Raw genomic sequence first — 25,274 nt, forward strand, 5'->3', positions numbered from 1 at the left:
AGGGGATAATGGTTAGTGAAGCATATTTCTTGACTTGAATTTCTACTGTTATCATACCACACAAAAATGTGATGCATAGCTATACAGGATACAAGATATTATCACTCCCAGAATCTCATTCCTTATTGTCTCATATATCTTCATATAACGTAATCTACAAAAAACAGCATAAAATAAAAACCTTGTGCTCCAGTTTATTCATGTTGCTATTCCATGGCCACACATTACCTAAAATTTAGTAACTAAAAATGGAAGGAAGACATGAATTACAGCCATTTCCTTGCTGAATTAAAAGGAAAAAAAAGATTCAAAATACAGATGCACTACTACTAAAACATGCTGTTAAATTAAGGTATTTACAACTTCTACAATGGTCTATTGAAAAAACGTTATAGGCATTAAGAACTGTACTGTGCAATTGTATTTTTAAGAACATTTTCAATATTTGCACCATTTGTTAGAATAAATTACTGACGTTTAAAAAGGGTCATTTTGGAAAAGTGAAAAAAAAATCATTAGAATCTGAAATTCCTACTTTTGTTCAATATAAAGATCACATGTGCAAGAAAGAGGCTTCATAAAGGGGAGATCTATCTATATTTTATTATCAGGTGACCTACTATTCTAGAAATAACAAGGTTTTATTCTATCTCTTCCAATCCTTTCATGGCATCCTCTCACAGTTCTCTCAGGGTACATAATAGTCTTTTGAAAAAGACTCGTTCTGTAATGTAAAGACATACAAGGGAAAAATCCCCCAAATGTAGTGTCAGCTGTCTGCACATATAAAGGAGAAGACTTATGAAGCAAAAACACAAAAGAGATTATTCTTTGAAAATTCTTTTTTTAGAATGTTACTGAATACTATAAACAGAATCATACTCTTCACTTTTCTTTTTTATCTTGGTGCATCCAATGGTAAGGCAAATGTTCTCTTATAGACAGCCTTCCTTTCATACCTTGTTTCCATGAAAATCTTGACAAAAATGAGTTACCCCTCTTGCTAGAGTAAAAAAATAAATCAGGCTGGTCATCAAGGCAAAGAATCTAACCGGGTAAATTTGGCTTGAATTTGTGCGAATCTCTTTTCACAGACTGTGACAGAGAAGTGATCTCACAAAGTATTTTATTTAGTTCATGTAATTTTATTAGAAGAAAAAATTTTATAATATAGAACAAGTCACACTTCATTATGTGTAAGAGCTAGACAAAACACAACAAGCTGTGAGCAACATTATCCAAGACAGGGACAAGCAACAGGGTAAGAAAACTGAGATGTGACCTGATTTTGTCAATCACCTATTACATTTCCTTTGGTCTTCACAGTCATGAGAGCATTTTTCTGCATACTTAAGTTCTCTTCAGAAAACCATGTGTAAAAAAATTTATACAATGACCACTGTCATTCATTACTAAAGGATCATCTTTGATGACTGCAGATCAGAACGAATAATCCTAGAAGTAATAACTGAAAATAGTTCTCATACATAAGGTTAAGAATAATTCCATCTACCTTCCCTATAACTTGGTGATGGAAAACTATGTGTGAAGACAAGACTAATATGGGATGTTTTGATTTATTCACTTCTTTGCTTGAAATCATAAGCACCAGATTCAGCAGAGCAAAACTGATGTTACAAACTCTCCTACCTTTTGTTTAAAAAATAAATAAATAAAAATATATACTTCTCCTGAAGCATAATTCTGTGCTGTTTAGCACTAACATGGCAGGTGACAGAACTTCTAAAAGCATAGAGATAACAATATTTTAGAGTAGATTTGCTTCAACTGTAGATTTGCAAAATACCTGTTCCAAAATATTTTGTTACAGACCTTCTGTATTCTTTTTAGAGAAGAGACAAAAAAAAAAATTGACCCTTCAACTTTTCAGTTACACATTACACAAAACATAAAAAAAGCTTCTTTAAGACTTTAAAAACAAAATAAAACTTTATATTTGGTCTTGGAAGAGCTCAATTAAATACTTTTTATATTCCAATGTAGATTGTTATTAGGAAGAAATTTGAATTTCACCCTTACCTGCATATTCATAGAACCATTCTAAGCACCTCTTACTTGAAAAGACTTCTTCTTCTGCTTTTATTCTAGTCGAATCATATTTTCTATACATACTTTAAAAAAAAAAAAAGAGAGAAACAAGTAATTAATCAAGTTTTTAATAGCAATCTTCTAGTCAACAGTCACTATAAGCAGCATTCTTCCTTAACTGTCCTCATATCCAGTCTTTTGAGACACTGCTTAGCAGAGGAAGAATCACTGAACTTAAATACTGCATTTGCTCAGTCTGTCAAACTTCTACTGATTCACAATCTTCATCTAGGTACATCAACTTTCCTTACAACAAATACAGAGTACTTCAAATTCAACCCCAAACTGCTTTGTGTAAGATAAATTAAGATGTGCACAGTATTAGTTATGACAATCAACTGACAGGATGCAACTTTGCTGTAGGCCTAAAACCAGAGTAATTCCATGTCACAGTCAACACAGGTCCTACATGCAGGTACACACATACCTCATGCACTTTGAACTATTAACTAAACAGAATTGCACATACTCTTTTTGCTTCCTAAAAAAAATCCTACAAAAGGCATAAAGGCAAAATAGAAATGACCCCCACTTATATTATTCTAAAGCCAGTAAGCTGGTAACACAGAACCACAAGGAACAGGTTACAGGTTCTCACTAAGAGAAACTCAAGGAACCTCAACCATCATGGGGTAGTAAGTTATATAGAAAGCCAGATTCATAGCAGCCCTTCCCACCAGAAATGACCAGCAAGGTAACACTCTCCTTCAACAAGAAGCATGAGGAATTTTAACTACATTCAGGATGCAACACCAAAGTACCTATCTTCTGAATTTAGAATCTGAAACACCTTGAGCATGGAAGACATAGCAGAAGTTGATGAGTTAACCCATGCTGTTCAGACCTTCCTGAAACAGAGACAGTATTATTTGTGTCTGTTGGAGGACAGAGACTCAGCAGTCCAAAGCAGTTGTTCACTGCTGCATATGCATTCTCTGAGCTATTTCCAGCACTCTGCAGTAGCCTGGGCTCATAAAGGATGGAAAGAGACAAGAAACAAATGGCTACCTCCTCTATAGTGTATGTCAAGTACAGCTCTCAGTGTTCCAGGCATGCAGCCCTTCCCCTTACATTGTCAAACCTCGCTGGGGAAGGACAACAAAGTGATTAATTGGTTCAAGGAGAATTCTGATTAAATTAATTTGGAGTCGATTTCATCACAATTTTGTCCTTCTAGAAAGATACATAAAAGATTTCTGTAGTTAATGAGCTTGGAGTACACTAATCCCACTATCCTCCACCTAGCTTGGCTCTAAGTTATGAAGAAGCCCACAGATTACTCTGATGGCAATTCAAAGAACTACATCACATTAATTGTCATAGTTCCTTTAAAACAACCACCATTAGAAAAGTAATACTAGTCAGAGGAAAATTATAAATCACTAATTGGAAGACAAATGCGTCTTAAGAAACCTCAGGATGGACAAAAAAAAATGTAGTGCTGTATTGAAACAAACTGCTCTGCAACATACTGCAAAATGGTAACTCTTCAGGTCTCAGAAACACATATATTCATATATTCACAATTTATGAGGTGTTTTTTCATTTTCATCTTGAAAACAGTTCTGAGTTATCTACTTTGTGTAAGCTTGACTGCAGATGCAAAGGAACAGGCTGACAGCACTGCCCGCTAAGCAAACAACTAAGACAATGTAAGTCAAGAGCTGAAACAATTTTTATTTTAAAGAATATTTCTTTTTCTTAAGTTTGATAACATACTTGCAAAATGAGCTGTGATCATGAAAGACTCAGCCAATATTTTTAGGCTTCTCTGAATTCAGAAGAATCAAAAAGTCTTGAAACAAAGAAAAGAGGCATTCTGCCACTTTGATAAATGTGTAATTACTCAGTATCCTCTCCTCTGTAGCAAACAAACATGACATAAAAACTGGAATTCCAAGTTGAAAACTGATTGCAGCAGGAGCTAGTCAAGATATCTATTCTATTTATTAAAGAAGTTTTTAAGAGCACTACTGGGACCTATGGCATGCAAAGCTAATGTGGTTCCCAAAGACAGACATTAATCATAAAACCACTCATTTCTTACAAAGGGATGATAACCAAGTGCATCAACACATTAACTTGTCAGTACTTTAACAGTGGATTTGGGAAGGAACCCTCAACACACAAAGTTACTGACAGCACCCTACGCCATCCAAGTAATTCTCGCACCTACAAGTAGCAGAGCTAAATGCTGTAGCCTGAACCAAGACACCAAAGGCAGCAGCATGTGTAAGAGAAATGACAAAGGAGAACAGAAAAAAAAAGCCTGCTATGCTATGCATAGCAACTTTTCATAGGACTGACATGGGACTGAAAGTCATTTGTTGTTCTTAAGGCTAAGGTCACTGTTCAGAAACTGCAGAAAAGAACAATATTAGTTAGTAAACCCATGTGCCCCACATTGGCCAACACGGCCAAGCAACTACAAGCAAAATGCGCTGTTACCTAACTTGTCGTTGTTCAAAAAGCTCAATACCTGTGCCCTGGGATTTGATTTTTGAGAAACCAGAAAATAAAGTCAGAAAGGATATAATATTAAGCTACCCCAGTCTCTGCTAGAAGCTAATTAGACTTACATTCATTAAAAGTTCAGGTGACATTGTATCACATTGGTAATGAAAACAGACTATGGATAGCCAGAAATCTAAAACCATGGGACAAAAATGGCTGGATGAATCTTAGATGCCTTTTCTCAACCTAAAAGAAACTAATAGCTGATCACATATTCTGCAAGACAAGAATCACTTGAAAAGGACTACAACAGAATCAAGATAACACCAATGCAGACCTGGTGTTAGAGATACCTTATACTTAAAGATGAAGGAAGCATGTTCTCCCTATATAGTCCAAACACCAAATGAATTTCTCCCCCCAGCCTAGACAAACCATCTAGTTTTACTAGCAAAAGAATCTGTGAACTGCTTGCTGAAGCAGGATGAGCAGGGAGATGGAAGAAAGGAAGCAGACAAGTATCAAGAGATTTACAGCCTAGGACAACACGGTTCAATTAACACAGCAAGCCCAACCTGGCAGCACAGGGTAAAGGTGATTTCAAGGACTGTGTCCTCTAAACTATCATTAATACAGATTCAATTGTCTCAAAAACTGAAAAACAGAACTTGACAGATGTCTGGAATCCATTTTGTATCTTAGAATATTATTGACATCTTGGGAATTTCTCAGTACACACTGCAAGATGATTTGCCTCAGGTCTTTTCTAAGGACAGTGTTTCTTGCTACACAAACACAAACTGCCAGAGTCCACAGGGTAGATACCCAAATTCTTTGGGAGTACCAAGCATCTACTGGACAGATCTCACTTTCAAACAGCAAGCCTCAACAGCTCTCTGCTTCCTCAATATGACCACCACCACCTTCAAATAAATGGAACAACACAATTCAAGTCTGACAACTTTTTTGTGCACTGATGGTCTGTAAGAGGAACCTGCAGAGTTTCAGTCAAAGAGAAGTAAAAGAACATACTGCCCAGAGTCTGAAGAGAACAAAGAAATTTTAAAAAGGGAAAAAATTAAAACTCCACACACCTTCCATAAAGAAAGGGCCAATGAGTATACCTGCTTCTTCTGGTACCATAATGTGTGCCTCTGTCAGAGAATGCTGACACTGAAACATGGAACAGGATTGCTAAAGGGTGCTTTCTTCATCACATAAGCTCAAAAGGTGTGTGCAGAACTTTTTCCTCAGAATGTTTGCTATAGCTGTCACTGATGGACAGCAGCAAGTTCTAAGCCTTTGCATTTAAAATTACCCTTCTATTTCTGAACCCTGAAATGCTGCCTACATTGGCATAGAAAAGAATATGGGCAAAGTGTATGTAATTGTCTCTCAGATGAGACACACATCCAGGAAGAATGACTCAGAAAAATGTCCACTTGAAAAATGTTTGTTTTTATTAGTTTAGCAAGCCACTGACATGGTCAGGACAGTGACAGTATACTTGAAAGACCCTTATATTACAACCAATACCCCTTTAAGGAGCATTAGCTTTTTCATTATCTAACAGCCATTTAACAAGAAAGAACTGTAATATTCTCCAATAAATATGAGACAATGTAGTTTGTAACTGGAAGTGCTGCTATAGGTAGATGTAAACAAACTAACTAGAAAATCCTAAGCACCTAGGCCTTTCATGTTTCTTTAAATACACCATCATCTGCATCTTTTCCAGATCATTTTCTTCCATTTGTAACTGATTTGGTGGGGAAGCAAAAGCATGAAAACTCCATCCAGGTATTACAGGGTGCTCAGGAAAGTCATCATAAGAGTACATGACCACTGCCAGCAAAAGAAACATGGCAATGCTCTTCAATCTACTGCATTCCTCAAATTTGGGTATCTACTGCCCTGAGCGTGCTTCAGCTGTACTGGAAGCTGTTAGAGCTCTGCCTACCACAGAGCTTTGTGGCTCCAGAATGCAGTGCAGCACAATGAAAATATTTTTAAAGCCTTACCTATTCACTCATAATTCTGATTTTAGCAATAGTTCTATAAATACTGTAGTAGAAACAAGTGAGGGGGAAAGAAAGATGTTCTATGACTTGCAAGCCACAAAGACTGTCTAAAGCAACACTCAGGTTAACAGACTGCTAAGTTTTATGGATGAATATATCTTATCTCTCCCTATTTAATGACTTACAATCATCTCTAAACTTTTAAACTTATGTTTTGAATTTCATCAGGCTTACTTAAAGAGGAGTATGTGTGGCAGCATACATAGTGAGAGTCACGTGTCCAGTTAAGGCTTCTTCTGAAGGGTGTACTGAAAAGGTGTACAAAATATGGAAAATGACACCTGTGTGTACTTGAAAATCTCAACCTGGAGGAATAAGGTCTAGACAGCTATAAAAGTTGGTAACACAGGCTGGCTATAAACAACAGAACAAAAAGAAAACAAACAAACAAACAAAAACAAAAAACCCCACAACACCAAGAAAAAAAAAAAAAAACACCAACAAACAAAAAAACCCAAAACTAACGGTTTTTATAAACTTCCAAGGTTAGTACACTCCCATTTTATTTCCACATGTTAATAACAGTGTGCTGACTGTGTCTTTAAAATTTACATTTTTCCACTATAGAATATGGAGCTTATAACTCAATAAATAAAATCTATTTTTCCTGTCAATTGGCCCTTACGTGGTCCATACACATATCCAGGATAAATTAGACTTGAATCTAGTTGCTTGAAAACATAATTTTCAGGGAAGCAGATAAATATCCTTAGTTGTAAGATTTTTGCCATTAGCTTGATTCTGGAATAAGTAGAATTATTTTTTTAAATGAGACTACCAGAAAGAAGATATTAAGCTATGCAGCTCATTTTTCCCTATGGAAAAAGCCAGTATTTGGCTAGAGATTGTGTAAAGTGAGGAGTACGTTATTACCTAGCAAGTATCTTGACATGAAACTTGCCTACCTTTCCTAAAGACCCTTAATACAATGCTGGAAAAGCAATGTACAGAAAAGGTATTTTTAACTGCAATTTCAGAACACCCTATGCTATAAAATTTGTCAGTACAATAAAGTCAAGACTGGCATTGACACAAAAATGCAAACTGAGTCTTCAAGTTATTATGTTCTCATGAGTGTGCACTGAACTGGTCACTTCCAATAGTTGTTCTTTAAGACAGGATAAATCTTACTGTAATTCGTAAATTAATACACCAAGTTATTTTCATTACACATAATCTGGTATAAGAACACTGCATTTATGGTTCAAGGTGATGTCATAAACATCAATTAACAGAAGTCAAGTTCTTGTTATAAAAGGGTGGGATGCTAAATCCCATGCCTGGAATCTTTGCTTTCCCTAACCAATCTATGCATGAGATAAGCATTTCCAAATAACTTCACAAACAACTAGATTTGTTCCTATAAATGTTTTTCCTCAATAGGCATTGTCATTATTCCACTAATCTTTCCCAAGATGAAGCTGTATCCCTAACAGCCTGGAACCCAAGGGGAGGGCTATTACAAGCTCCCTGGTATCAGATGTGTTTGTCTTTAGAAATAATCCCTTTCACCACAAAGCACTTCTGAAACAAACTTTCTGAAAAGAATACCTATCTCAAAAATACCTCAGTATCACAGTTGGGAGAAATTACAGGAATACACCATAAATACTGAAGACTGAAAACATCATCCAACAACACTATCCAGACAAGAATTAAAAAAATTAATTCCCCTGTACGAACAAACCAGGAGGAAACATGAACATTTGGTCTCAACACCACTAATGACCTTTGATAATCTTCAGACTGTTACCTAACATATCACACTGAAAGCAAATGGAAGACTCACAATTACTGAACCTATTCATTAATATTTCCCCTATACATCTGCCACTTCTGGGGCATGTGTCATGAGAATACAGAAAACTTACATTATTACATAGGCCCTTGAAGTGACATATTTCTATTAGGAAATAGTCTTTTCTGAAGAGCACACTTGGTAGTTCTTCACTGAAAGTAGACATTCAAGAACAGACACCAACTAGCTTTTTTGGCTTAATACAGAATCCACATGGGCTTATGTGCCTTGAAGGCTACTAGTTACAAGTGTGCAGCTTCTAGGAAGTCTGCCTCTAAAACAGAAGCAACAGTAAAGAACAGGGTCTAGAAGTCCTTACATTCCATAAGCTGTCACTGCACTATCCAAACTGGTTTTATTGAATACAGCATTCTCTGCATAAAATGTAAGAGGAAATGGCTTCATAAATACCTAGGCCTGCTACAGCACACTGCTGTAGAGGTTCCCAGCTTCAGTCTGATTTCTGCTTGACAAACTGAGATGTCTGACCTCCAAAGACAAGCATGAACTCTGCCTCAAGAACAAGCATGGAAGGAGACAGCTTGCTCTTTGTCCAAATCATTCACAGAAGGTTACAGGGGCATAAGCCAGATTTGGGAAAAAAAAAAAAAAAAAAAAAAAAAAAAATCACTCTTTGAAAGAAAATAGATCTTCAACACTGAGCTGAATGTTCAGCCAATAGCTTCCTACTGCCAGTTATGATGAAATAAAAACTCTTTTCTTGAAAACCAAAACAAAAAAATGTATACAATGGGAAAAAGAGAAAGCCCAAAATCCTCTACAAGAAAGAAAGCAGATAAAAATTGGAACCACATCAGAGGAAGATATTCCCCTGTGGCCCGTGACTGGCAGATCTGGTTTCACCTCCACTTCTAAAAGCAGGCTAAGGTCTTCCTTTTAATAAGGCCTTACAAGGCAGTAGAAGGAAGACTAGATCCATCCTTCAAATTATGCTTTCAAAAAGCTCCTAAAGTTATGACATATACGCTGTAGTGATACACTACAAAATAAATTTCTTGTGATTTTCTTATTTGAGTTACATAAATCAGTCTACCTTACTTAAACACACCTTACTTTCTAGGGGGGTTGGGTTGCTTTGCTTTATCATCAGGCTCTTGGCAAAGGGAAGCAGAGTTAAATTTCGCAAAACTCTTTGCTTTGAGCCTAGAAGGATTCTGTCCTTTTTTAATTTCTGTATTTTATGCATATCTTTGAGTAAGTTGTCCACTATCAAATATTTAGTTTTCATACTTTGTTATCTCAAAAAAGCAACAAAAATATTGAGAACATGTTCTGCTTCTCTGTTCTTGCTAATGTTACATATGCAAAGCAATGAAAGGGAGGATTGAAATCTCTCTCTTCTTCTGCATCAACAGATCATTTAATAAATTCCAGAGCAGCTACAGTTGTGCAACCCTATTAAACACAATGGAGTTACAGAAGCATAACTAGAGGCTTAATTTGGCTACCAGCATTTTCCTTACTCATGCTAGAAAATAAAAAGTAAAGCAGCAAACCTGCTTTCAGGCTGAGAGTTGGGAAAGAAATACATCTTTTTACCTTCCTGAAGATACCTGTTATGGAAGCATAGGTTTTCTGAGTCACAGGTATATGAGCTTAACAGAGCTCAAATTCTACTGGCTGATGCAGTGGCAAACTTTCTGGCTATATACATGACAAGAGAGTCCTGTACCTATCATTCAGAAGCGTACAGTCCTGTATTCCCAAAACGACTGAATTTAGTGTATATTAATAGTGACCATCTTGCACACAAGGAGAACAATTGATGGTTTCTGAATGACTGGGGAATGACTGAACATACAAACCCTGAATATCCAACACTTTCAGAAACACCAGCTATGCAACAGCTATTCCAAAAGAATACACTGCTTGTGTTATAATCCACTTGACACTTCGGCTGCTCAGAGGGAACTTAATAGAAACACCTGAATCACTGCTCCACCACTGACTATCACCTTGTCTGGGCAACCTTCACCTTTCCCTCACATGATCAGCACCAAATCACACCATGACAGGGAGAGACCAGCAGGACTTAAAGTAAGAGCTGAGTGGGCTACAGCTGCATGCACTTTTCTGAGAGACTGTAGATCAAGAATGCCCAATCCAGATCATATGCATGTGTACAGAAAGAACTCTCAGAAGTTGTTTTTGAACAAACAATTATGTCTATTTTGACATAGAGCAAGGAGAAGCTCACTACCAGCTTATTTTATAACTCAAAAAAGGTGAGATGCAAAGTGAACTTAGATGTGATTATCAATATCCCACAGTTCAATCACAGGCTATGGTTCCACAACGAGAAACCAAGCAAATTTGATTACCATTTCCATTACTATTTGAAAACACGATCATATCAGCTATTCAACTTTAGATATTCCACCAATCTTAGCTCATGGTAAGAGGACATACCCATCATGTCTACTTTTCTTAGCAGATAAATCATCTCCTGCTGCAGGTCTCCTCTTTTTCCTTGGAGGCATCACTTTACTAAAGCAGTCTGATGAACTGCAAGACCGGAGACTTCCTACAGAGGGAATTAAAAACACCAGTACAAGAAATGAAACTCTTGCAGACCAGTTAAACTGTGTCCACTAATAGGCATGTTATAAAGGGAAGGGAAGAAATTAGTGGGTATACAAATTACAAAATAAATGGCCTCCCTTCAATAGCAAAATCCACCTCTCTTTTATATGATGTTCTATGACCAGATTTCAGTTAATGCCAAAATTACTACACCAAGATGTATACTAATGCTAGTGCCACTTCAATCTACCAAAAGGCAGGAACTGAGACTATCTTAAAGAAGTATTTAAGTCCTCAAAAGGGCATCCTTACTTTCAGTCATTTATTCAAATCAGAACTTCCAAGAGTTGTTCATTACTTTTTGAAATAGAGATGTGGCTCAAAAACTAGAGCACCTACCTCTAGAAAATGGAACCTTTTTACTTTTAAGCCCCAAGTTTTTCATGATACAGAGAGCAAGGGGTAGGAAACATTGTTTGTTCTTTTGCTTTGTTTTCTGTTTGTTTTCTTTCTTGTTTTGGGGGTGGGGTAAGAGACATTCAGCAAACACTAAGGGAAAAAAAAAAAGTGGCTGGCTCTATCATTTGGACTGGGTAGCTCTCAAGGAATTAAGGTCCCTAAGCAGGAAACAGCCAATTCAAGACACTGATGCCAATCAAGTGACTGTCTTTCCCTCCCCTTCTCTCAACTACATTCTCCTCTGTCTCTAGTGACTCTTCAGTGTGCAAATCCAGCTCACCAAACCTGTAGATAATTAACCCAGGAAAAAAAGAATAACAACTTTCTGTTCATTAGCACTAGAAAAAGTGCAGGACCAGCCCTTCTGACCACAGCAAGCTGTTAAATTGCCTTTGCTGTCTCATGAAAACAGTAGGCTAGCACTCCAAGCAGAATTTTGTCCTACTTTCATATACTGAAGACCACAAGGACACCTGAGGAAAGTGTGTGTAAGAGCAGCTAAAAGAGCTATCAAAGCTCTAAGTGTTATGCAGAGAATTTTAAAAGGACAGCAAGAAAGAGGTGAGGTGTAAAAATCCAGACATAAAGCAATGCCAAAGAAACTTGCAAGAAAACATGAAGAACTCCAATGCCTAAGCTGCCTTCTCTCAGCTTCAACAGCATCCAAGTTTAGCTATGCTTTATTAAGATGCCCACAAAATTTTCTATTTAAAATCACAGGACAGAAGCAAGCAATAAAACTTTTACTATTTTTTTATACCACGTGAGCAGGCTGAAATCAGAGGCCCAACTCCCACCACATACTAACAGCAATCTTTTGCTTACCTATTCTTCGTATCTGTGAAAGCCTCTCTCCTGTTATAGGAGAAACACATGTAAGGAACCTTACAGCCTCACAGGCTTTGCTACATGTACTTTATTACAAACATGCACTGAAACTATTATGCATATGGAAGTATGAATTTTTCTAGTATTAGGTAAGATGTTCAAGCTAAGTTTCACATGAAGAAAAACTAATTTGTTCCAACTAATAAAGCTTTTCCACTTAGTATGACTTCTTCGGTCTTACCTTTATATTCATTTCTATTAGGAAAAAAATAATCTCTCTAGTTTAATAAATACTCTCTCCAACTCAAAAATTCCTCTTATATATATTTTTTATAATTTTTTTTTTTTTTTTTAACCCTGAAGCTTGTCTACCCCAGCATCCTCCCAGGAAAGTCTGGCCATACCTACACTATCTTCTAGAAAGAAAGTTTTAAGAGCATTGTAAATTCAAATTGTAATAACTAGTTATAAAAAACTTCCAAACACTACACTTCATAAATTACTACCACATGGAAAAAAAAAAAAATAGCTGTGTCAGAATATAATTCTAGAAACACTATCCAGAATACCTTACAAAAGGAAATTAACAACAATATTTATCTTTACACCAATATCAGATATATTTGAAACAGGTAAGCCGAGACCATCAGAAACTCACAGTACATCCAATGCATTCTACTACATTAAAAACACTGAAGAAGCCAACCTGCTAAATGTCATTTGTTCCATCTGATTATGCCTATAAATTCATGATACCCCAAAACTATATTTCCCTAAGTTATTCAAAGCGTGATGTTTTATAGCTTTTTAGACCAAGTTTCTAATGACTGCCAGCAAGTATTTTGTGAAAACCTATACAAACTATAAACAAAAACCCATACAAACTAAAAACAATTAAAATAACACCAGAACCTGACATACGGCTAGAGACAGCCAACAGACTCAGACACATATTAAATTCAATAAATTAAAACATGTGCTAATGAACAACTTGTTTTGGAAAATATGTGTGTACTTAAGTGCAACCTTTAGCTACCTCACTGCTTTGAGAGCAATTTGTTTTATAAACGCCTTTCTATTAACAAAAAGCAAGTCTATTTATGATGGCCAAAGGCATTGGATGCTGCTAAAATGCAAGAAAAAATGACAACCCCACACACAGGGTATGTTTTGGCTATTTTTTTCATTGGGAAAAGAAATATGCAAGGCTGCTGTGAAAATAGAAGCATAGCAAAAGATTAAAGTAAATAAAAGTAAAACTTAAATGGTTATAGAACAGGAAAGTAATTTTGGATCTGCAACCCCATACAAACCAAAGAAATTAACACAAGATTTCCTGCTTGACATCTTTTCTTCATTAAAGGACAGGACTTAATTTAAGGAGCTCACTGAAGTTGTTTTAAAGGCTTAAGCTTGAAAAGAATTCACCATAACCCAATTTCTCCAATTAATCATAAGAACAACTTGTGCCCTTTCTTGGTTTGAATGTATCTAGTTGCAGCTCTCACACTGACAGAAACGGGAAAAAAAGAGAGAGCTCAGAAATTGGTAAGTGGCTATTAAATACCCACATACACCTTCTCACACACAAGCACACACAGACACCAGGCAGACAAACTATTGTACATACTTTCAGAAATTTAACATCTTAACAACTAAGGCCAGACCAAGTTTTCACTATGTCTTAACTGCTGAACTAAAAAAAAAAAAAACCACAATACAAAAATACTACTTTAAAAATACTTCTTTTTGTTACTAGAATCAGTGTATTGAAGTTGGAGGGGGATTAAAATGTCCCTGTAATAAAATCTGGAAGTTTAGGTAGTACAGTATTTGTATCTTATATTTCTATCTAAAGCTGAAACCTGTCAAGTTTGGGGTTTTCTGTTTAAATTCTTGAGATTTCTTATTTTACACTATAGCTCACTAAGTGGCATAAATATTCACCTTTGCTACGCAGAGCTTTCTTATTTTAAATGTAACTTCAAGGTCTAGCCTTTCATAACTAATTTCACTCCTCACAAGTCTGTTCATCAACATGCAGCTCCCTCTGACTTCATGCAAAGTTTGACAGGAACTTTACTTACCAAGTACCGCTTCTCTGATGTGATTATCTTCAAATTTTCTTACTCCTGGGTCTCAACTCGAGACTGGCAGAACCCTCCTAGTTCTCACTGTTTTTTTGACACTTGAAGCTAGCATTTGCAAGGTAGAGCCTCCAAATGGCTGCTGAGCAGACCACCATCAGCCAAAAGCCTGCCGAGTATAAATGTTGTTTGCCAAACGTTCTATTCAGTACTCCCCTATTTGCAGGAGACAAAGCTACCAAAGGGAAATATCAGCTCAAGAGCTAAAATTCACCCTAAGAAATTTAAAACAACAGGGAAGATAATAACCACTCCTAGACACTCCTAGGGACACTCCTAGAATAGCAACAAAACCAGAACAAACAAACAAACAAAAAAGCTGAGGTCAATAAATAAGAATTCTACACGCTGTGTCCCTACAGAAGTGATTTACAGACATGTAATTTTCACCATCTCTCTAGATAATGCCTGTGAGTAATTCTGCTCTTCTGATGCTGAAGTAAAGGGATGTTTCAAAGGAAAAATAATTAGAAACTGAGAATGCTGAAGCAATTGGAAAGATACAGCTGCTCACTTAATGATGTAACAAGACCACCACAAGCACAGTTAACTACCATCATTTTTCAGATGCAAGATGAGAAAGCTAAGATACTCATCAAAACATCAAACAACTTGCAATCTTGTTGTGAAAAAAAAAATATAATCTTCTCTATCTTGAATTCCACACTACAGAATTGCTTTGGACTCAAGAGGGTTTTCTTCTCTAATAAACAAAAAACTAGCAGAGGCAAAAGTAATTTTTTCCCCCTACAAGGTACAAGAACAGCAATGAAGACTTGTTTTTGTTGAAAATATTACTTTGTTCTTTAAAACATACAAACTGCCAACAGCTACTGCACATTTAAAGACATTTTAGTCTGGATAGGTAAGTAATTCACAATTTAATAGCCAAATCATGACTTTTAGCTATTAACAAGCTGCTAGATTTGTAGGTATGAATAAAAACAACTAGTATTTCAAATTCTAGAGAGAGAGTTTTCCAAGTTATATACACATTAGAAGAAAAATAAAATGTTTACAGAATCTGAATTGCCTGCTTTTCTAGCTCCTACAAACAGCTGAAAAGGTAAAGGCCCATGACACATTTACAGCCTACTTTATTTTTCAGATATATATGCATGCTGAATGCTAACATTTTATGAGACTGTAATCATTACAGACGACTGGAATTTTGAAGCAAGGTCCACCTTACCTCCCAAATCACTAAAGGAATTTTAAAACTGCCACCATCTAGCTTTTAGATATTTAAGATTTAGTTCCAGAAAAGAGATCTGGCTAATATTTAGGAAAAATATGATTTACTTAAGGTAATTTAGATGTTCAGTATGCTTGTTGCTAGCTCAGAAATAATATTTATTAAATCATCCCACACTGAACAGTAATCTTGAAGGATAAAGCTTGATTCAGAATGTAAAAAAACCAAAAAACAAACACAAAACAAAAAAATAACCAACCAAAACTAAACTAAAAAATAAAAATCTCTTAGAAGGGTTTGGCAACACTCAAAGAATCCTCTGCAACAGTTATTAACATGACTTCAAATTAGTTCTGGACAGAGAACCTCAAACTCACAGTATCTATTCATTCTTACAAATTGTGTAAAAAAAATTAATACATCTTAACACTTCTAACACTCCTTACTATGCAGTCAGTAAGATTGGAAAATAGAAGTTCCAAGTTAGGCAGATTGAAATCAGTTTGCGAAAGTAATTCTTTCCAGATTTAAACACAGCTCTCCAGCAAGATGCTTCAGAAGTGTCAAGCCCCATACAGAAATGGCAAGGGAGACTTCTCTGTACTCTGTTCACAAGAGTCAAAATAGCTCCTCGCATGTGTATTTGTCCTCATGAAGAAAACCAAGCATATATTTAAACTGAATCTACCCAGAAGTTATGCAAACATTGGGGTTTCATCTTTTTCTACAAGAAGACTGAACAGGGCAGAAGCATAAGAAATCCTGGAATTAAATTTGAAGATGAGGAACCTGCCAGTATCAACTTCTACTCCTGATTCTCTTTTCATACTTGTTCCTGCTTTGAAAGGTTCTTTGAAAGGTTCACAACTATTACAAAAATGTACACTCTTAACTGGGGTTTTGCCCATTACTTCATTCAATGGGCACATTTAAGCTTTTGAAACAGCTTAATTCAAACAACACTAAGCAGGCAATAGGATACCATCAATGTCAGTATAAAGCAGACCACCAAAAAGAGTAACATGCTCAAAAATGTTCCATCAAGAGATAATTAGAGCTCTAAAGCTAATTGCTTAAACTGACCTTTTTTACAGAAGCACTAGGCAAGATACAAGAAAAATTCCAAAATACCTTAAGCACACCTACTCTTACTGACTGGAGACAGAAACCTTAATGATTCAGAACACTTTTTTGTAACCATAAGTAAATAAAACCATTAAATGTACTTTCACACAGTAAATCCATACATATCTGTGTTTAGTCTGATCACCTGGATAAGAAAGGGGGAAATTCCAAGTCTCCACCAGGAAATGGAAGAGAACAACATTTCTAACATACAGGTAAGAAAACTTTTTGACTGTTTTGACCTACTTGCCACTTCCTGTTGCAGAGGTTTTTCATTTATGTGATCAGCCAATTTCAAGTATTAAATGACTAACCACACTGAAGGAAAATATCTGACAGAAGCCTTTTGTGGCTAGGGTAAGTTAGTTCAACCATGAAACAAAGTCACCTGTCACAGTATGGAAAAGTGTACATAACCACTAAGTGACCTCTGTCCAATCCCAAACAATGCAATCTCATGCATCTCTACTCACTGCTTTAGACTAAAAATGTGTACCAGAAATCTCCAGGAAGAGCTGACAGCTCTCTCCACTTTCTGAAATGCTCAAGGTAACATCAGCAAACATAGCCAGCACCTCAGGATAGGGAAGAACTTTGAGACAGATGGTAGAATAGATATGGTCAGTTTAAAGAACAGTTCTGCTGAGATCAGGGCTTGAAGCCAGTAAATTATTTTTCCTTCCTCCTTAGGTATCATACCTAAAACACAGAAAGGAAGGAAGAAAAAGAAATCAAGGAAGACACTAGCTCATAAGTAATAACGTCAAAATGAGATAACAAATGCTACAAGATGTCAAGTCACAAAGCACAAATGCTGATGAATCAAGAATGGCAGCAAGCTAGTAACAGGCACCAAGATGCATGCCTTGAGAAATAATGACATTTTACTGAACAAGAGCAGGTTTGGGCTAATACATAGCCCTTAGACAACTGAAAATCTGCACAAGACACAGAAACAACCTTCATCAAAACCACCCAAGAAAACACCTGACTTGTTTGGAGCACAGCATTTAAACTCGGTCACAGGCATTACAATAACCCCAAGAGGTCTTGCTTCTAACTTTGTTCTCACTAACAATCTTTCAAGAGTCAAAACACTGTAAGTAACATGGATATTCTGCTAGTCTAATGGGTTGATTCCAAGGAGTGAGAGAAATTTCTCATTAAGACTTTTAAAGTATTTACACTAAGAAATGGTAAAATGTCAGATACTGATTAAAACTGCAAGAGGCCTCCACAACTTAATAAATTAAAAGCATGAGTATCTGCTTTGAAAGAAACTTAAAAAATTCCTGGTACTTGTTTTCTAAAACTCCTTTAACATTCTAAAATATAATCTTCAGTGATGTCAATGTCTTCTTAGATGAAGCACATCTAAATTGCTTCATTCTATTACACCCCTATTAAATACCTGTCTGGTGATCGTCTTGACCAACGTCTTCTGTCAGATTCTGCAAAAGAGGAAGAATGATACAGTTTAACAAGACAGTGAACTTCATTATTCAGGAATGTCTTTAACCTTTATTTTATATTAATATTCATTTTAATTCCTTAAGAAACATACAGCTAAGACTGCAAAACCCTTATGCTTTCAGTTGATATTGATCGAAGAAGTTACCCTTGCAAATGTATCTAGAAAGGTCAAGGATCATGTTTATATAATTTGAAAAATATTTTTGCCTTCCTTTTATCAAAAATATATCAAAATATGTTTCAAGAGTGGAAATAACTATTCACTGTAAGAGGAATTTTGCACTGTTGTATTGAACAACTCCATTATTAAATGCAGCATTAGACGAACTATTTTACAATTTACCACTTTGCTTAAGGATAAATACAGAAGTGTTCTAATGAAAATGGATTAAAAAACAACTGAAATATTGGCAATGAGTTTGCCCCTTTTTTAAGCAATATCTTTTCTACTAAATTTGCTGTGTACAAATAGAAGCTATGTCAGCATTTCCAGCTATGGTAGCAATTTAAAAAATGTAAACAAGCAGGGCCAGTTTTTTTTCAAATCTTGTTTCACTTTTTGCATGGTTATAAGGGGATAGTTTGCTCCATCAGTATGTTTTCCATAAGAGACATAAAAGACATAAGAGAGAGACATAAGAGAGATGTTTCCATAAGAGACATCAGATAATGATGATGATTACCATCAAGGATCTAGGAATTCTGTTCTACAGAAATAACATGTTTCTGTAGATGTGCTCATCCCATGTGCTCAGACTATACCCTGACCCCCAGGAGTATCATCTTTCACCTTTTGATATTACTGCTTATCTCTTCACTGACTCAAAGCCAACTGCCTCTCAGACAAAAAGGCAGCAATAGGTTTTTTTAAAATAATCATTTTATTATTTAAATCACAAAACATTCTGGACTAAAGCCCTAACTATTCTGCTGAGAGAAAATGGTAAGTCATTACCAGCCTATTGAGGGTGTGGTAAATCTTGTGAATATTTGCCAGTGTTGATAGGTGAGAATTCAGTTGAAAATCTAGAGGGGAAAAAAAGAAGTTTTAAATTCCCTGGTTTCCAGCTGTAGCAGCAGAGATCTTTGTATGTTCTCGTTGTTTAATAAAATCATCACGTGACTATAAAATAAAAGCCATCTCAACACTTATGGAGCATCTTATGGATGCAACACTTATGGAACACTTATGATGAGTGGAATCGGTAAGTGAAATCTGCAAAAAGATATCCTACATATGCATTTTCCTTCAGGCATGGATGACTCTCAGCAAAATGGAACCATAGCTAAATGCAAAATTATATTAAAAATTTTTTTTTAAAGTCACATTATAATTTCTACACTACTCAGTCCTTCAGTTCTATCTATTCCAAAACTAATCTAAGTACCATGTAACATAAAAGCATTACTAAACATGCTAACTTTTAAAAAAGATAATTTTATTAATACACACACCTTGTTTTTATCCTAATTTTCTTGCAAAACTAAGTGACTGGAATACACTTACACAGCTGAAACATGTCTTTTGTATAATGAACCAAAATTCACAGCAAAGCAGCTGTTAAGACCAAAGCCAACACTTCGTAAGAAAAGCCCCATACCATAAACGTTAACTTTGCTTCCATGCTTCAAAAATAAAACACTTGTGTTTGCTTCAATTGCAAAAAACCCACAAACTAATTTTTCTCCATTCTTTTGAAACTCCCATTTTTACTAGAAATGTGTTGAGGACAAAATTGGAAAGTAATTACATTGCAAAAAAGATCAACTGTGATCCAGCCAGGGCACATGCAAACCAACACGAATCTCAAGAGCTGGACACAAAACAACTGACAGGGATCAAAGACAGCCAACTATTTGACAGTATTCCTATTTAAACTAAAAGTAACTTGGCTACCCCACTAGAATTCATGCATAGGAACACTCTAATTAGAGACTTACGATATATCAAGTGATGTATTCCAAGCAAAATTGTTCCATATATGAAAAACTGTACGTGCCAAGTGTCACTGCCCAGTTAATGCATTAAAGCATTTCTACTGTGAGACACTGTGACTTTGCCCAAAATGCAAGTAAGGTCAAAAACATAATTCCCACGTTTCCATCCCAAGCATTTCAAATAAATGTTCACAAAATACACTTCAGATGACCCAGAACGTAGTATTCAACAGAAGTCACCATTAAATAGGAGATCCCCAAGCCAGTGAACCACAAAGCTGTGAAGTTTAGAAGTGGATCTGAAGGAACTGCCTGCTCCAAGTGTACTTTTTACACAGGGTTATAGAATTCTCTAGTCACAGTGAATAATAAAAAAAAAGAAATCTTCCTTTCATTTAAGGTATATTTCATTTATTATATTAGCTAGAGAGTATCATTCATTATCAGTATCATCATTAATTGCTACCTATTTAATGCTGTCATCAATCCACCACCACAGAAATACAAATTTCTCTAAGTCAGAAGTACCAAAGACAGAACTTCCAACTTTAGATATACCTATCAATATGAAGTGAAAGACAATATAAATCTTTTAACCAAGATCTGATAGGAAGATTTTGCATCTTGAACAAGGTGATAGATTTTTGCCTGCATTAAGTGCTCAATAAAGTTCCATCTTAGCTAGTCAAGCAATATTAAGCAGAACCATTCTGCAAAAAAATGAGTTTATTAGCCAACCTTCAATAAAAGGCAAGATTAAAAGGTACGAGTCATTTTGTTAACTGTCAGACCAGACTAGGCTTTCACGAATATGAGTTTTAAAATTTCCCTTGTTGCTCAGCCTAAACACCAATGAGTCTTTAGAGAAAGAAGTGAGGTAACAATCTATAAACACCAAGCCAACATTTTATTCTAAACGATTACTAGTTTTAGACTGTACTCTTAAAAAAATAGAAAAAATTATTTTTATATTGGGATTTTATATAAATTAGGTATCACCTTCAAAATTAAACAATTCTGGGCACTTCAAAACACATTTTAAGCTGTTACTTCAAAAACAGGTTACATAATCATGATGGGCTCAGAGGGGTTACACAAGTATATTTTACAACTCTTCTACAACAACCATCACACCTTAGTTTCAAAAAGACAGGTCCTTTGTACTCATACAGATAAACCAGAATCTTTCCTCTCTTCAACAGGGGAAGTATACAAAGTAGGGATATTGCCCAAAATCAAAACCAGGCTTCTTCTACAGTAACGCTTATAAAAGCAAACACTAGCAGCCACAAATTAATTACAGAATCTTAGAAGGACTTGGGTTGGAATGGACCTTGAAGATAACCACTTCCAGCTCCCCTGCAGTGAGACACCTCCCACCAGACCACTCTGCTCAAAGCCTGATCCAACCTGACCTTGAACACTTCCAAGCAGGAGGCATCCACAGTTCTAGTGTCTCAGAACCCTCATACAAGAATTTCTTCCTAATGTCTTACCTGAATCTACCATCTTCCAGTTTAAAGCCATTACCCCTTGTCCTATCACTGCATGTCCTTGTAAAAAGTCCCTCCCCAGCTTTTCTGTAGCCCCCTATAGATTCTGGAAGGCTGCTGTAAGGTCTCCTTCCCAGAGCCTTTTCTTCTCCTGGCTGAACAACCCCGACTGTCTCAGCCTGTCTCCAGGTCTCTGATCATCTTTGTGGCCATTTTATGGACTTGCTCTAAGAGATCCCTGTCCTTCCTGCACTGGGGAAGTTTAATCACAGCTCAGGCCACCTTGAGAGCAGGTCACAGTGTCTGCTGTATCTAGATTGCAAGGAAGTTACACTGAGTATCATATGCCATTGAGAAGGTATGTTTTGAAAACAATGGCTTTTGGGGAAAAAAAAAAAATAATAATTTTTAAAAAGTGGTACTTCCCATGCTCAAGTAATACAATCTTGAAAATCAGCATAGGGACAATGGTATAGGCAACATGACAATCAAGTGATTCAACAGCCAGCTGTACTCCTCAGAAGCAAGCACTCTCCCTCTACCTCCTGAATTCCCACACTTGCTTTCCCAGCATCCAAGCTGTGACAGCTGTTTTCCACCTGAGTACAACAGTTTGAAAGCATACGAACTGGTCGGAAAAGATTTGGGTTATTTTCCCCGCAGAAAGAAATAGTTTATAGCACAGTATCACAAAGTTTATCAGCCTGGGATCAGAAGAAGGAAATCTGCTTGCTTCATTAATACTGAGATGTGTGGCAATGTTCTTCAAGGCTTTAAGAAATGTACGTCACACAAGTGTGTGTATTTTGTTGACAAAATTATTTTTCCTGTAGATGGTCCCTTATCTTTAGCAAAGATTGAAGCAATGGACATTCCAAATTATAATAAATACTTTACAATAATTCAGAATGTAAAGACAAAAGAAAAACAAAAAAAACAAAAAAACAAAAAACCACACCTGAGTAAAATAACTGCAAGCCCAAAATCCAGAAAGGAAAGAAATGCCAGAGCCAACCTAATACCACAGAATCAAAACCTTGTCTGCAGTTTAACACTTAAAATTGAATGTTAAAATCTGGGTTAGTCAATTAGCCTTGATCATATAGAATTTAAAAGTAAAAAGCAAACAGTTTAAAAATAACTTTGAAATATTATAGGTTAAGGTTTATGCTATGGACTCGACAGTTACGGAGAGGCAAAAAACCCAGCAGCTGGGCTCACTTCCATAACAAACTAGATAAGAATTGTTTTAAACCCCCCCCAACCCTTCCCAAGACAAACATGAAATACAGTGAGCAAAAATACTCCATATATCTTAAATATAAGCAAATTATATAGCAGAACTGAACTTCAATACTTTCCTAACTGAAATGAAAAAAAAAAAATTAAGGTCAAGTGCAATTTTTTACTGGGGGAAACAATATATCGCCAAATGACTCAAAATAAAATCACAAATTAATATCTAATAAGACAAAAAAAAATTTCCGCCTATGTGCCTACTCCCACTCAGACGTGTACCTGCCTGAACACAATCTTTAACTTAGTCCCTGCTACCAAAATTATTACTCTAAAGCTTGGACAAAAAACATCTACAGGGTGCACTACAATCTACTAAAACCTAGTAAAAAATTAACAGTAGTACAAAATCAGATCAGCAGCTGACTCCAAGTTTCCTTTAAAGGCTTCTAGATTATTTTTCAGAGTAAACAGAAAACCTACACAAAATTTCACAATAACAGAAAGTCTAAAAACATTTTCCCTGGACAGAAATGTCACATAAATGCTATAGATAAAACTCAGAATTAAAAAGTTAAGTGTGGAAATAGTCACTGTGAAGACATATCTGATTCAGTACAAACACCATGGGTAACTTTCTGTAACCTTCTCAGAAAAAAAAAAAAAAAAGACAGAAAACATATACTAGACAGTCTCATTCCTAAAAATTAAAATGGAGTGTTCTGTTTTTATTTGATTTCCTTAACTTCCAGTAACAGACTAAAGAAACCTTGCAGTAGTCCTGGAAATAACAGTTCAAAATACAGTCTTCATAATTAATTTTAAATAAACTGTACTTATTCAAAAGAAGAATCATTTAATTTTCTGTGAACTACACCATTTCATGCTTATAGTCTACGTCCAGAATTATCCTAACAGTTTATATTGATTAATGAACTCAGAAGTTCAGATCTCAAACTGACATTTCATGAGAGCTTTTCCTTATATTCAGGAAGCAGAATTGATATATTCATTTCTAAATCCACAAACCCAAATAAAAACATGCATCAGTTCTATCTTCATTTACACAAAAACATCACAACACACCTAAAACCTGAGATTCCCAAGCTGCAGTAGAGAGCAGCTAGGAGATGATTCTGCATTCCTGTCAAAGACAGGATTAAGAATTAATTTCCAACGTGTCTGCAGCTGCATTGGCACATGCAGTGACTCCCATTAGCAGAGGTGGCCTGCAGAAGAGACCTCCCCTCCCAGCCTGCGAGGGGAGAGCCAGCATGCAGGCAGAGAGGCAGACAACAGGCTTCAAAAGTAGGGTCCCCCTTGATTTGGTGGGGTTGAATATAGGGCATGATTCAGAAAGCAAGGAAAACACTAAATAATTCCAACCTGAACAGTAAGGACATGCAACTGACTGGCAAGAGAAGCGGGATGATCCATCCCAGCTTGAGGAGCGAGAGGATGCAGCCATTGGAGCTAAAGCCATGGTGCATGCAGGATGCTTCTCCTGCACTAAGCACAGAGCCTCACCCAGCTCAGAGCTACCTCCTGCTGACACCAGTGGTACTCAAAGCCAAAGCAGCAAATTAGTCTACATGTTACAAACACAACAAGCTAAGAAGTTCTCAAGCAAAACAGTGTGATTTATGCTGTTTTACAACAACAACAACAAAAAAAAGAAACCACAAAAACCCAATTAAAACCCCACAACAAAAACAACACCAAGCAAACAATAAAAAAAAACCCAAACAATAATTAATTAGTAATTTTTCCCCCATAGGAACAAATCCTTATTCTACCTAGGTATTTAATAAGTATCCTGATCTGAAGGCTTGTTTACAAAAAGGGCTACTGCAGTGTGAAGTTCATTGAGAATTTCAGACCGATTCAGGCAGTGCAAAAGTTGTGTAACTGTTACTTTAGTTTGAATGCATTTCCACTTACCTCGACTCTGATAAAAGTAAAAGCTATGCTAACATATGCTAGACTAACATTTAGGATAAAGACCCTTCACATTGACTCATGGGGCTTTAGGGATTTTTTAGGGGGTGGTGGTCTTGGTTGGGTGTTTTGGCTTTTTTACAGAAAAGACCTAACACTAAGCATACTTCTGATGCAAAATGTATTTGGTTTTGTTGCTGCAAATACTGCTGTGCACCTACTAAATGTATTTGATAAGTATTCCTAGTGGAAATTCCTGACAGAACAAAATAGAGCTGAAGTGACCAGCCACAGTTGGAAAAGAACAAGTAAAAGCAGTGGATAATTAGAACTAATTTAAATCTGTTTCTAAAGCATGTATTACCAAATCAAACAGCATTTCAGTGATTCCATGTTACTCAGACTGCTAGCAGACATTCTTTCAGTTTACAATTTAAGAATGCAAGAAACTGAGCT

The 25,274-nt window shown here is 36.1% G+C and overlaps 1 protein-coding gene across 29 annotated transcripts in view; it reads right to left on the minus strand.

The window, feature by feature from the left end:
- The window catches only part of DCUN1D4 (defective in cullin neddylation 1 domain containing 4), a 41,756-nt gene that overhangs the window by 12,134 nt on the left and 4,348 nt on the right, over nucleotides 1-25,274 (minus strand). For 8 of the 29 annotated variants that reach the window (XM_071743561.1, XM_071743573.1, XM_071743556.1 and 5 more), the window contains exons 2-5: nucleotides 19,169-19,239; nucleotides 18,152-18,191; nucleotides 10,873-10,987; nucleotides 2,041-2,132 (exon numbers count right to left, since the gene is read on the minus strand). In XM_071743561.1, coding sequence (XP_071599662.1) covers nucleotides 2,041-2,132; nucleotides 10,873-10,987; nucleotides 18,152-18,191; nucleotides 19,169-19,239 — 318 coding nt within the window. Of the gene's footprint in view, nucleotides 1-2,040; nucleotides 2,133-10,872; nucleotides 10,988-12,268; nucleotides 12,301-14,360; nucleotides 14,530-17,236; nucleotides 17,333-18,151; nucleotides 18,192-19,168; nucleotides 19,240-25,274 lie in introns of those variants that run through there. The other 21 variants (XM_071743558.1, XM_071743554.1, XM_071743569.1 and 18 more) reach the window with 6 other exon arrangements.

Source organism: Heliangelus exortis, chromosome 4, assembly GCF_036169615.1.
Source record: "Heliangelus exortis chromosome 4, bHelExo1.hap1, whole genome shotgun sequence".
Classification (NCBI taxonomy): Eukaryota; Metazoa; Chordata; class Aves; order Apodiformes; family Trochilidae; genus Heliangelus; species Heliangelus exortis.